The 13,605-nt window shown below is 33.4% G+C and overlaps 2 protein-coding genes across 3 annotated transcripts in view; both read right to left on the bottom strand.

Moving 5' to 3' along the window:
* The window catches only part of LOC110031413, a 24,906-nt gene extending 17,397 nt beyond the window's left edge, over nucleotides 1–7,509 (bottom strand). Inside the window, exons 1-3 of the mRNA XM_020734593.1 lie at nucleotides 7,113–7,509; nucleotides 1,639–1,779; nucleotides 993–1,358 (exon numbers count right to left, since the gene is read on the bottom strand). Coding sequence (XP_020590252.1) covers nucleotides 993–1,358; nucleotides 1,639–1,779; nucleotides 7,113–7,427 — 822 coding nt within the window. The 5' untranslated portion in view covers nucleotides 7,428–7,509. The remainder of the gene's footprint in view (nucleotides 1–992; nucleotides 1,359–1,638; nucleotides 1,780–7,112) is intronic.
* A 4,559-nt stretch (nucleotides 7,510–12,068) lies between these two features.
* LOC110031411 (protein FATTY ACID EXPORT 5-like) overlaps nucleotides 12,069–13,605 on the bottom strand; it is a 35,735-nt gene continuing 34,198 nt past the window's right edge. Inside the window, exon 3 of one of the 2 annotated variants that reach the window (XM_020734590.1) lies at nucleotides 12,069–12,185. In XM_020734590.1, coding sequence (XP_020590249.1) covers nucleotides 12,113–12,185 — 73 coding nt within the window. In that variant the 3' untranslated portion in view covers nucleotides 12,069–12,112. Of the gene's footprint in view, nucleotides 12,186–12,789; nucleotides 13,255–13,605 lie in introns of those variants that run through there. The other variant, XM_020734592.1, reaches the window with a different exon arrangement.

Raw genomic sequence — 13,605 nt, 5'->3', positions numbered from 1 at the left:
ATATTCATATGTAGCATAATGCATTAGCATTATGACAAACGCATTGCATTTGTCAATTTTATAGTTTTCTTAAATTGCATTAGCTTAAATTTAAAAGATCTTAAACCTTGGTATATCCTACAAAAGATAAAGAAACAAAATAATAAAAAATAATAATAATAAGGAAATGGATTCTTATCGAGGTTAATATAATAACAAGCATAAAATTATACAAGTCAAAGAAAGGAAAGGGTGATGTACGCCTAGAACCTTTCCTAAGCTTCTCTAGAACAAGTGGAACCTCAATGTGGACAACTAAAAGTCTAAACTTTTAGTCACTCTATAAAGGTTGGGCTTGGACTAAGAAGGCAGCCACCGACGCCTAAAGTAAATCTTTCCAGAGCCACAAACACTAAGCAACTCTTCTCAGAGAGATGAATTATTCAGTCTTCTGTCCAATTAAAATGCATTCTTATGGGTGAATACGTGATCAAGGCTGTGATGATATAGAGAGAGGAAGAACAGTGTTAAGGGGCTATTTGGTTTGCTGAAAATAAAATGCGGTGTTAAAGGAATATATTTTATTTGGAATATTTTAGAATTATTTGGTTCAACATAAAATAAATGCAGGAATTGTCATCTTTTTATTTGGAATGAAGAAAAAAAATTTTAATGTAAAATAAATCCATTAAAATCAGTAGCAGCAATAGGCGGTGGCGGTGGGGGCAGTGTCACTTTACACAAAGTAATGTATTTGGAATTCATTAAAATCCAATGAATTCCAAACACATTGAAAATGAATTAGAGTGTGAATTCCAAGTGCACAAGAATTATATACTGCATTATTTTTCTTCAGACCAAACACTTGCATTTTAAAAATCCCAACAAAAAGAATGCAATGTACTTCTTTCGCTACTGACCAAATAACCCCTAAAAGACTTGGAAGCAAACTCTGGCTCAGAAAACTCTTTGGAAGCTGAAACATAAGAAATACAAAATTGGCTGTGTCTAACCTTGTCATTTGAATGCCCAGACTCCGCAACCCATAGCTTTCCTTCTGAATCCTTCAGGCAAACAGCAGAATGACCACCATACGCACCAGTTACCCACTTCTCTAACGTCTCAAAACCACCCCATCTTCCACGAATTTTAGATAAAACCAAAAAGTCCCCTGAATGGATGTCATCAATATTGATGCTAGAAAACCATGGCTCTGGACGTTCTTCAAACTTTGCTCCCATGTGTTTCTTCAAAAAATTAAGATTTGAGTTCTCACCCCATCCAGTATTTGTAAACAAAGGGAGAACATCCCACAGAGCACGGAGAGTTCCAAGCATCCCTGATTTCATGAGAAAAATTGATACTCCATGATGTTTTACCTGATTTCACAAAAAATTAGCAATACACCATACTATAATAAAAGAGTGTCTGGTAAGAGCTTTACTAAATCCTGTAAATTTGAGATTTAAGACAATACTAAGAGGAATTTAGAAGAAAGTGAATTTACTAATTCCAGTATTTAAATTTTTTTCTTTTTTCTGTCTGACAGATTTATGTTAAATTCCACCAAAATGCGCTACCAAGATGAAAGAAATGGGACTTCTAGCTAATCAATCCCCCAAATCTATTTCATCACAGAATAGTCATTTGGAAACTTACATATTCATATTCTGCTTCTCCCTCCCATTCATTAAATTCAAGTGTATGCTCTCGAGACAAGAAGTAATAGTCCCACGTAACACGGAATGGAGTTGCGAAGGCGTAAAGATCCAGACAGGTCCAACTGTGCGCATTACTAACCTGGATAGAAAATGAAAAAGAAAAAAAAAATGCGGGTGAAAATGAGGCATGGGCATGATGTGATGACATGAATAGACAACAAGAGAAAATGTTTAAAAGCTGCAATAGTGATACAATTAGGGTTCACCAATAGCATATACATTGATGTGTATCTATGCATTTTTCTGTTTGTAAATATACTTATTTACTTTTACATACAAGATATCAAAATGAAATATTTTACTCTTCAAATGTTATCAACTATTAAGGCCAGCAGTTAAGTGATTTATTAACACTCAAAAATTATAGACTGCAACCATAACATAAACATGAAAAGTTATAAAATTTAAGATTTCACCAACACAATATTAGCTGTATAAAGCCATCTAGAGCAGTGAGAAGAACTTGGCAGTCAGAGGACCCTGATTGTAGAAACCCAAATGAACACATCATTGTGAGTTTATAAAACAGTTTTAACTGATATGTATAATCAATTTAGTTTCTAATGCATTGAAAAGCTGAGATCAAGACCAAATTCTTAGTTTAAGATGTTTCCTCTTTTCATTGGTGGTCAATAATGCATATAGTCCTCAATGGCTTTACATTTGATGGTGTTGCCTTGTTAGGAATAATAGGAAAAAAGAGTAAGAAAGACAGAAAGAACTGAGTAAGCGAGCAACAAGAAAAGAGTAGACATGCTGGATATTAAAGGGGGCGCCTTGATTCAAAGTTTATTAATCACAAGTAATGCATTAGAACCCTTATTTATAGAAATATGCTTATGTTTAAAATCAAACTGATTTAATATTTAATTCTAGCTAAGTTCTAGAAATCCTATCATCTAATCTAAAATGAAAATACACGTAAATTTTAATGCTTCAAAACTAATAGAATAATTTTGATACATGTCCTGCTAAATATAAAATGTGAATGGTGAGTTGAAACTACTCTATTATATTTCTTGCTCTAAAATATTAAAATCTTTATAAGAGTCCACCAAGACAAAAATAGTGATATACAAGTAAACTCAAAATGATGATACATACAAAAATATATAATATGGCAAGCATTCAATGCCAATATACTCTAGTAATGATTTTGTTACGAGGGCACCTAGGCAAAGGGCAATTTAGTCTTTTATTATTATTGTTGTTGAGTATAAATAGTCTTGCAATGTCTAGGGCTAGGTTTATGCATGAGATTAGAGTTGTGAGTCTTAGGTTTAGGTTTTGGGAGAGATTTCCTACCTCTCGAATTGTAGGAATTGGAAGCGATTGCCGGCATTTTGAATCGTAGGTCCTTATCTTTGTATTCTCATCGAGTTGTTTGAATTATTGAAATAAAAAAAAAATCTGTTTTTTCTTAATTTCTGTGGAAAATCGTGTAGATTTTTGCTCCGGATCATACCTAATTAGTATCAGAGCACGATTTCGGGAGAGGCTGCCGGCATAAGAAATTGTTGAGAAGTGTCGACGGGATCCCTTCGTGGCTGAGTCCTGCAATACAATTGCTAACAAGGAGGCCACCACAAGATCACGGTGCATTGAGAAGACTTCTATGTAAAGGATCGCCGCTTACTGAGATCTGAAATTTCTTCGTGACAAAATCCTGCGGTATTGTCGTGGTTGGAGCTTGCTGAAAAAGAGATGATGGAATTGTAAAGGGTAAGAGTTGGCTATGAAAGCGTTGACACAAGGAATTTTGGCGTGTGAATGCGACGAACAGGGACTCAAAGCAAAAGACCTGGAATCGTGGCTTACAGAGACCCAAAACTTCCTTCGATCTCTTCCTCCCACTCCGTCCTCGGGAAGGCACTTGTGACACGTGTTTGTGTGGAAGGTCGTCAGGAACGTGGGGCACAGGGAACATAAGAAGTTCCTTCTTAACTTAATCTTATGGCGTCAAATAGGGTGTAGGAAGGCAACGACGAACTTTCCATCTTCTGTGAAGACTGATGAGTTAAGCTTGTTGGGCAGTCTAGAGATTCGAGCGATTTTTACGGTCCTGATTTAAATGAACTATGAGATCGCAACGTACAAGTTTCGAAAACAATAGGAAGGAATAACAGCCAAGAAAGCAGATGATTTGGAGAGAAAGTTAGAGGAAGAGATGAGTCAAATTAGGCCGAGAATGGAAGAGAGGTTTGCCACCATGGGGGCAATGTTTTCTTCCATTGAAAGTCGAAAAAATGATGGATTTTAGAGCATAGGAGAAATGTGAGAGATTGTGAAAGAGCTCATGGAGATCCAATTCAAGACCATGTCGATCACTTCAGTTATAAACCCTAACCAAGGGTTGATCAGGAAATCCTTCGTTAGGTCAACTGGGAAGGGGATCAAACGAGAAGACAACGAGGGAGACATCGTCTACCAACAAGAGTGTCCCCCTAGAACTCCAAGAGGAGGGGGATGGGTTCAAAATTGGAAGAGAGATGTTGTAAGGGTGACGGAAAAACACGATGGAGGAAGGAGAGAATCAGGAGTTGTGTAATCCTAGGACCGAAGGAGGGAGTTCTACCCTAGATATAAGGGAGGAAGTACCGGAGGAAGAGGAGGTTGAGGTGGAGATGTTAGAGTTAGGAAGTTGAAGATACCGATCTTCGAGTGCAAAGACAAATATGGGTGGGTGTATCGAGTGGAGCGATACTTAACGGTGAATAAGTTAGATGGGGAGGAGAAACTCCTGGCGGCAGAATTCTATTTGGAGGGGAAAGCTTTAGCCTAGTTTCAGTGGAGGGCAGCTAGATATCTGATTTGTTCGCGGAATGAATTTAAAGATTTTTTGTTGGAACGTACCTGAGCCATTCGAGAAGGAGGCCAACACTAGCAATTCTATGTCTTGACTCAGGAGAAGACGGTTATAGAATATAGGGAGAGATTGAACTATTTTCGGAACTACTATGAATTGAAGCAGGACTAGAGGGGAATTTCATGGAGGGCTTAAAGCCCACCAAACAGACAACACTCTGACTACTAAGACAACGAAGATTGAGAGAAATAATGGAGCTAGCCCAGATGCTGGAAAACAAGAACCAGATGAAGTAAGCCAACAGAAGCAACACAGATGGAGCATCGTACATAACTGTTGCAACAACGATGATGCCAAAAGTTTATATAATGGAAGTTCAGAGGGAGGCCGCATGAAACATGAATCATGGACCACAATCAGGAGCAACACTCACGTGTCTTACAGAGACAGAGATTCAGGACAAGCGAGCGAAAAGGTTATGTTTTCAGTGTAAGGAGAAGTTCACCCCAGGAAATCGTTGCAAGGATCAAAGATTACAAGTTCTCATATTGCAGGACAATGAAGGAGAGAATGAAGAAGTAGAGGCCACTGTGGGGGAGGAGGAGGAACACTCTTATTTTTTCTGACTTTGAGCACAAGTAGTCTTTTGCGGGTGGGGAATATTGTTATGAAGGCACCTAGTCTAAGAGAAATTTTGTCTTTTGTACACTTATGGGCAATTCAGTCTTTTATTATTATTATTGATGGATGTAAATAGGTTTTTTATGTTTAGGATTAGGTTTATACATGAGATTTGAGTTGTGAGTCTTGGGTTTATGTTTTGGGAGAGATTTCCTACATCTTAAATTGTAGAAATTGGGAGAGATCGCCTAACTCTCAAATCGTTGATGCTTCGCTTTGTGTTCTTATTGAGTTGTTTGAATTATTGAAATAAAAAATCTATTTTGCCCTAATTTTTGTGGAGAATCGGGTTGATTTTTGCTCTGGACCATATCAGATTTGCCTCTTTGTTAGACTTGTCAATTGAAAACACACAAAAACACACAAAGGCTAAGTTAGATCTCAATACCATTGACAAACACCTAATATTTTAAAATACGAAGGCATAAATGATAAGGCGAGAATATTTACTTGTCACAAGATGTGTCATAAATCCCAAGCCATGGGGCATAAGCCTCACGAATTTTATCTTATTTTAAATTTCATAAAAAATATATATGACTGAAAAACAATAATAAAAAAATGAATTCCAAAATATAAAACTCAAAACCATATGATTTATATTATAACTCCAAAGTTAAAACTGACACAAACATATTAATTAAAAAAAATGAGATGTAAAAATAAATAAATTAAAGATGAAGGATGAGTTAATGCAGGGCTTTGGTGAGGCGAGTGGCAAGAAGATGAGGAAAACAAAAATGAGTTTGGCTAGGACTCTGAAGCTTCTATGGGCTTATAGAAGAAGAATCGATTTAATATAACTTAAATCTTAAGAGATGAAAAGGCAAATTATCCTTTCATTAATATTTATATCATTAAATAGAATGAGAAGATATTCATACTAACTTAACATTTTGTAATTTAATAATTAATTTAATTTAAAGTAATATAATGGAACTATATCCCCTCTTAACATAGCATAAAAGGCAAGCCCCGAGTGCCTAAAGCGATGCCTTCTTCAATAGATCATAGGCTAACGTACTGAATACCTCGCATAACTATCCAGGGGCAATTTTACCCTACCTTGCCCATAAGCAAGCCACAAAAACTCCATTTAATAAATTGCAATTCACTAGTATGGAATTTGAAGTATAAGAGCCGGACCTAGCCCAATGAATCACTAATCTCCAAATAGCCAAATTTAGCAATGCAGACTAACTACTTCATTTGAGATAGACAACTCAATATGATAAATTTTGTTGTAAAGGTGGCAATCTTCAGCATATCTTTAATTGTAAATTTCTGTCACAAACTAAATAACAACTTATTCATGATTTAACTCTTTCAATAAAAAAAAATATCAACTTTACTAATAGTGCAGAATGTGATGCCTATCATTTTAATTTTTATTTTTAATTTACTGCGAGATCGTCCACAAAAGGATTCAACATCTAAAATCAGCCTGCCATTCACGACTTCAGAAATCGCCACCCCATGGAGGCAACATGAACCTTGAAAATTTTTCCATGAACCATTCTAAACTTTAGCCCTTAGTAAATGTTAAAATTAGCTAACAGCAATATGCTATTCGAGCACTCTTCTTTCATCAATGTCATTCCAACCACTAGATTTAACAAAGATTAATAGGAAAGCAACTTTAACTTAAAATTAATCAAAATAATGACAAGGAAAATCCCTGTCATCACATAAAAGACAATTACATTAAAATTCGCAACCAAACAAGTGATATCTATTAATGAAACTATTCATAGCCAACAACCACAAACTTTTCACTATGTGTGTAAAAACAGGCAAAAATAGAAATGATGCGGTCCTGTTAATTTCAAACAAACATGTCAAGAAAAGATTTCCATCACAATGGATTATCCACAAAAACAAATTCAAAATTCAACGAATTCAAAGAAAACGCATTAGGTACTAACCTTTAAATGGAGAGTGCCTCCACCGTAGGGCGACTTGCTCTTATTGTGAAACTCCAACCAGGCTTGATTCTTATAGAAGCAAGCGCCCTTCCAACTGAGGTTGGATTCCGGCGAGGAGACGGAGCCGATGAAGGTCGGGAGGAGATCTGCGGCGTTATGCACTGAGCTGAGGATGGGTCTTAAGACCGAGAAAGGGAGCAGTGGGAGGATGTCCGAGGTGCGAAATGGGAGCTTCCATGGTCCGTCCCATTCGTTGGAGTAGAGGTAGAAGAAGCAGAGGAGAGGAAGTAAGAGGAGAAGAGAGCGAGTGGCCATGGCAGTGAAAGAGGAGTGACTTCTGGGGCTTTTTTTAGGGGAGAAAAACGTTTTGTATTTTTTAATGATGGCACGAGTCGTATAAATTTGAACCACTCACACTTACAAATAAGGGTGGGAGCGTTTATATTTCGAGCTCAAAAAATGTGTAATTGTTTGGCTCATTTGCTTAGCAAGTCGAACACGAGTCATTTACGAACAAAAAGTCATTTTGACAACCCTAATCATGTAGACATAAGATGTTAATGATTGGGGCAATATTTAAAACATCATTTGAATCTAATTTAATAATTTTTATTCTATCTTCTTCATTAATACTTTTAATTGATTATAAATCTTTGTAGCCTTGTATTCAATTAATTTTTTTAAAAATACTACTCATCAAAGATATATATATAATTGATTAGTAGTAATTCAAGCCAAAACGAGTCGAACACGAACGAACGAATATTTGTTCGTGTTGTTCATGTTCGGCTCGTTAACTTAGCGAACGAGCCGAACACGAGCCTTTCGCTTGCTTCTTAATGAGTCAAACACGAGCTATTCGCGAACAACGAGCCGTTTTGACAGCCCTACTTAGAAAATTGACTTTTTTCTTATATACCCATAATACATATATTTAGAAATATATTCCCCTATTTTTTTAGAGAAAAATATCAGGAAATTTATTTTGGATGAAATAACTTATACTTTGGTTGATTTTAGTGCTCATTTAGCTGGTGAAGGCTGTCACGCAAATGTGCACATTTTATCTAAATAATCAAATAGTAGCAAGAAAATGTCAAATGTTGGTGAATTTTATGAGAAAATACATTATGAGGATATGGGCTTGAGTTTTCATTTAACTTTTGATAACTCAGTTTTGTATTTTTTTTTTTTCTAAGAAAGTAAATTAAGTATTGTTGCAAGCTCAAAAGTTTATGACAATATAAATAAATTTTTACTTTCTAATTTTATATAAAGATTATACACATGCATACTAGTAAAAAGGTATTTCAATATTCACCATAATTTTTACCTGAAAATGAGTAAGTAGAAAATATGATGTGGTCTGGCCAGGATAAAATGATCTATTATATAAATAAATATTTTAATGGTTAACTCTTCTTCTCAATTGAAAAAGGGTGGAGCACAATGTATAACATGTTAAAGTTGTATTAATGTTGATGATGGAGGTTGGTTAGGAGTTAGCACTATGTTATGTCATACAAATTATAATAGTTGGATGATGGGTCGTTGGACAATGATGTAAGGGCAACAACAGTCAAGTGATAGCATTAAAACATGATAGGAAGATATTGGTCATGCGATGATATTTGGGTAACGATAGTCAAGTGACAATTATTTTTGCAGTGATTGCTGAAATCCAATGCAACGTTGAGTTTTATAGTTCTTCAAATTTTCAACTTCTCTCTAAATTTATACCAATGCCCTTATTATATGAAGAATCAAAGTCTAGTTATACTTTTGTAGAACAACACTTTGATATACTTAAGATTTGTTTGGTTAAGCTTCTATTTTTCAAAAAGAAAAAAAAATTTTAAAAAATGTTTTATAAAAGATGTTGTTTTAATGCCACTCAAAAATCTTGATTTAAAATGAGTAGACAACGTTGTTTTGTGAAAAGAAATTACGAAAAAACTTTATAACCAAATCGTCAAAGCAATTTTAGAATGCTCGTGTTTAATGTTTTAATTATAGATCATCCATTGAGTATTTAATGACCGTATTGATTGTAAAATAAAGTGAACTTATTAAAATCATTAATTTTTTTCTTCAAGCAACTCGATTTGATTATAAACATGTAAGATTGGGGGATCCTTTCATCATCTGTTAACCTCATGAAATTTTAAATCCCTTTAGGTGCATGATTTGGTGATTTGGTTGGATCTATGCCGTTAGATTAGTCTCTTTGAGACGTTCAATTTTATAAAAATAATTTATTGAAAATAGAGTTCCTAGATCATAAAGTGAATCCAAAAGAAAATTTAACATCAAGATTCGTGTATGCTTGATAAATTTCATGACAAGGTATCAAGCATTCATGAAGCACCTTGATCTTCAGAATCTAGCAAATTTAATTATTATTATTATTATTATTATGAAATTGTGCTTCTCCTTTGACTGAAAGAAAGAGGCCTTTTCGTTTGTTGAAATTCCTTTGACTGAAAGAAAGAGGCCTTTTCGTTTGTTGTAGATATGGTGGACTAATATGATCAAGCAATTATTACCTTGATATAATACGTGCTGGAGTTTCTTAGCAAGATTTGAGTGGGGGCGAAGTAAATAGCAAATTATTTATGAATTGCTTTCAACTTCTTACTTGAATAATGCATAACTAATCAAAATGAGGGAGCTGATTTGTAAGTATTGAGTTATTTAATTGTTTATTTGAAATTTCAATATCAATTTTTCTTATTATTTCTAAATGTGTAAATGCTCGGCTACTTAAAAAATACCAATGTTTGTGTTCGAGTGGTTTAAATATCGAGCGCAAAAAATTTATTCATATTCAACCCGTTTGCTTAAAGAGCCGAACACGAATTGTTCACAAACATCAAGTTGTTTTGACGATCATGCAACTGTAAGATGTTAATCATAGATGAGAGATTTAAATCTTAGTATTTATATTAAAATATTAATTTAAATGGGATTCAATACATTCATTATCCTATTTTAAATTAATAATTTTAATTGATTATAATTATTGTAGGCTTGTAGTCAATAAATTATTTAAAAATAATATTCATCAATTAATTATATATATAATTACTTCGGGTCAAAATGAGCTGAATATAAACAAACAAATTTTTATTCATGTTCAACTCATTTATATATCTAGTGCAAATAAATTGTTTATGTTCAACTCATCTGCTTAACGAACAAATCACATGTGAGTTAATTAACGAGCTGAACATGAGCCGTTCATAAACAATGAGCCGTTTTGACAGCCCTATTTCTAATAATTTACTCATATTGTTATATTGCTCACATATTTTATTTAAATTGAAAAAATTATATATAAACCTTCCACCTAATTTAGTAATTAAAATCAAAATGATAATTAAAATATTTGCATTATTTTGCACAAATTAAAATAAAGTAATGAATTCAGCCATTAACAATTTGCTAATATTTTACAGGATATTTTACTAGACATATTATTATTACTTGGTTATATGTTAAATCATCCTTCTTGCGAATAAGACGAGGGATTTCACCAAAAAAATAATTTATAGGGGTCGACTTTCGAGTCTAAATGTTTTTGTTTGTGTAGATCTAAAATATACATGAAATGTAATTTTAATAATAGTAAATCTAGTGAGGGATTTATAATAATAAGTGATAAAGTTATTAAAATCAATAAATATTTTAGATATCTCAGGTCTATTGTTCAAAACGATTGTGATATAGATGATGATGTTAGTAGAATTTAAAGTTGGATAATTGTATATGAGAAATGCATCGAGCCTATTGTGTGATAGAAAAAGTATTGCTTAAACTTAAGGGAATACTTATCTAACACCTCAACTCCCAAATTTTTTTGTTATGTTTGCCATCATATCTATGTATAAGAGTTAGATTTCTTTTTTTAATAGCCAAACCCTTCTATTCTAAGCGGGCTTATGGTGAGCCCATCTGGCCACATGCCCAAAATAATCTTAATTTATTAAAATTAAATGAATATATTACACTCAATAAGACACAATACACAATGGGGAAAAATAATTCATACAACCAACCCCACTTAGTGGGCTAAAAGCTTATTGTTGTTGCGATTGTTGTAAATTAATATTTTCATTATCTAGCTTTGACTATTTAATTAATAATTAATTAGAGCAATGAAAATGCTTTTATCTGATATATTGCAGAATCAAATTTCTCTTGTTGATTAAAAATTTGGTCATTTACTTGCATACCACAGAATTCTTCATTATTTACTTAACACCAAAACATCCATATTTACATACATATCAATCAAAATTTTAATATCATATAACCATCATTATCTTCTTTTAAAAGTAAAATACATATTTTCATTCTTAACACCAAAACATCCATATTTACATAAATATCAATCAAAATTTTAATATCATATAACCATCATTATCTTCTTTTAAAAGTAAAATACATATTTTCATTCCAAATTTATGGCACTAAGTATAATATAGTGTATATATTAAACTTTTAGTGTTATAAAAAAAAAAGGATTGTAAAATCATGGAAGAGAAGTTAACAAATTAGGATGAAAATTATAAACACGTTTAAAAAAAAAAGAAAATAGAATAATTAGGCTTTAACAAAAAAAAATTAAAAAAAAAAACAGCTTTTCATCACAAAAATTTCTAAAAATCAGAAAAAAAAAAAACCAAAGACCGTGTTGCGGGAACTAAATAAAAAATTAATTAAAATTTATATCTCATCAAACTCAAAATAAATCCAATGATACTGAGACTCATCCTTTGTAAGAATTTGATCAAAATATCCAGGTAAAAAATCATTTCACGACATACAGAACCAGCAGACAAAAAAGCTGGCACTGAAATCATGTTTTTCTATCATATATGTTGGGATATCAAGCAGATCATCCCTAAAGCTAAGGGTAATTTTCACAACTTCATCAACAGTGGTATCATTGCATGACCAGAACATGTTACATCTAAACTTTCTCTAACCTGCTAGATTTATTCAGTCTTGGTAGGGATATGATTACCACCGGTTGCAATCTTGTAGATGTAGAACGCAGACATAAGAGCACTGCAACGGTAGCATGTTAGAGAGTACATATAGATAGTAGTTTATTGGTTAACTTATCACAGATAAATGCAATAAAAATAAAAGATCTCTTAATTTCTAGGTCATATCAAGAGAGAGAAAAAAGGGAAAATATAATTTTCTTTTGATTGGGAGTTTGAAATGAGAAAAAGAAATGATGAATGAAGAGTCTTGACTTTGTATGAAGGATCTTATTTTCCTTGCAAAACAAGTGGAATGTTGGGATAAAGGACTTAGCAAAACTTTTAATAATAACCAAGCTATTGCTGTTTTAATAAACGACCAAATGTTTATTCCCTCTAAATCCTAACATCTTTATATTTCCTCATGAAAGTACATTGGTCAAATTGAAAATAATATTTTTTTGGAGAAATTGGCATACATACCACACAATTCTCAAACATTTACAAATATAGCATCTAAACTTTTATATTTATAACATTTTGGTTTCAAAAACCCATGCATGAAAAGATATTTTCATTTTAGAAATAGCGTCATTTTTTATGTGATGTTAAAAATTTGGATGTTATGTATGTAAATATGGAAGTTTATGTGTTAGATATGTAAATTCATCAGAATTGTGCATTATATATGTAAATGTTCCTTAACAGAGTTATATGTAAATTCATCATAACTCGAAGAAATATTGTCTCCCAAAGTAAGATAAGCCCCCTAAGTAGCTAGCCAACATCAATCCCACAACCATCAATCAGCTCTTGCAATACATGACTATTTATAAGCTCCAATACTTAGCATCCACGACTCCTTCCTTCAGCACACGATTTTCCCACGAATTGGCACTTGAACTGCAACAACTAGCCAAAACTGGCGCCTAGGCTCCAAGCTCTCAGTTTGCTAAATTTTGCATGAGCGCTTAGGTGCCCAAGGGCCCGACGCCTAGACGCTGGTATCATGACGCCTAGATGCCCACCTCTCGGGTTGTGTTCTTTTAGGACTAGCGCCTTGGTGCCCAAGGATCTGGCAGTAACCAATTTTCCTCCCTAAGCTAACTGTTTTCTCCTGTCACTCTCACTTCAACTACTTATTATACCTGCAAAAAAAAACACAAAAATATCTTCCGTAAAGTGCAATATCATCAATAAAAATATATAAAAACAATCATAAATTCTAGTTAACTTTTTCATGCATCAAACTTATCCTCAAGTAACATTTCAATTTAAATAATGATTTAGCTAAATCAAACGAATGAGTGGGTATCATGTTGGTAAGGTATCGATTGTGATGTCATGAAATGCTATCCATTGTGACTGTCCCATGTCTAGAATCGACGCCTTAGCCCTATCATTCTCTATCTTCACCAAAACTGATCCCACCAACACTTCTCTGCTGGCAAGAGGACATGTGATCTCAGACTCCAAAATAGTAAATGAGCTATCAATGG

Source organism: Phalaenopsis equestris, unplaced genomic scaffold (assembly GCF_001263595.1).
Source record: "Phalaenopsis equestris unplaced genomic scaffold, ASM126359v1 Scaffold000807, whole genome shotgun sequence".
Taxonomy (NCBI): Eukaryota; Viridiplantae; Streptophyta; class Magnoliopsida; order Asparagales; family Orchidaceae; genus Phalaenopsis; species Phalaenopsis equestris.
Note: the sequence above shows the minus strand (reverse complement) of the source record. Positions and strands in the feature narration are given on the sequence as shown.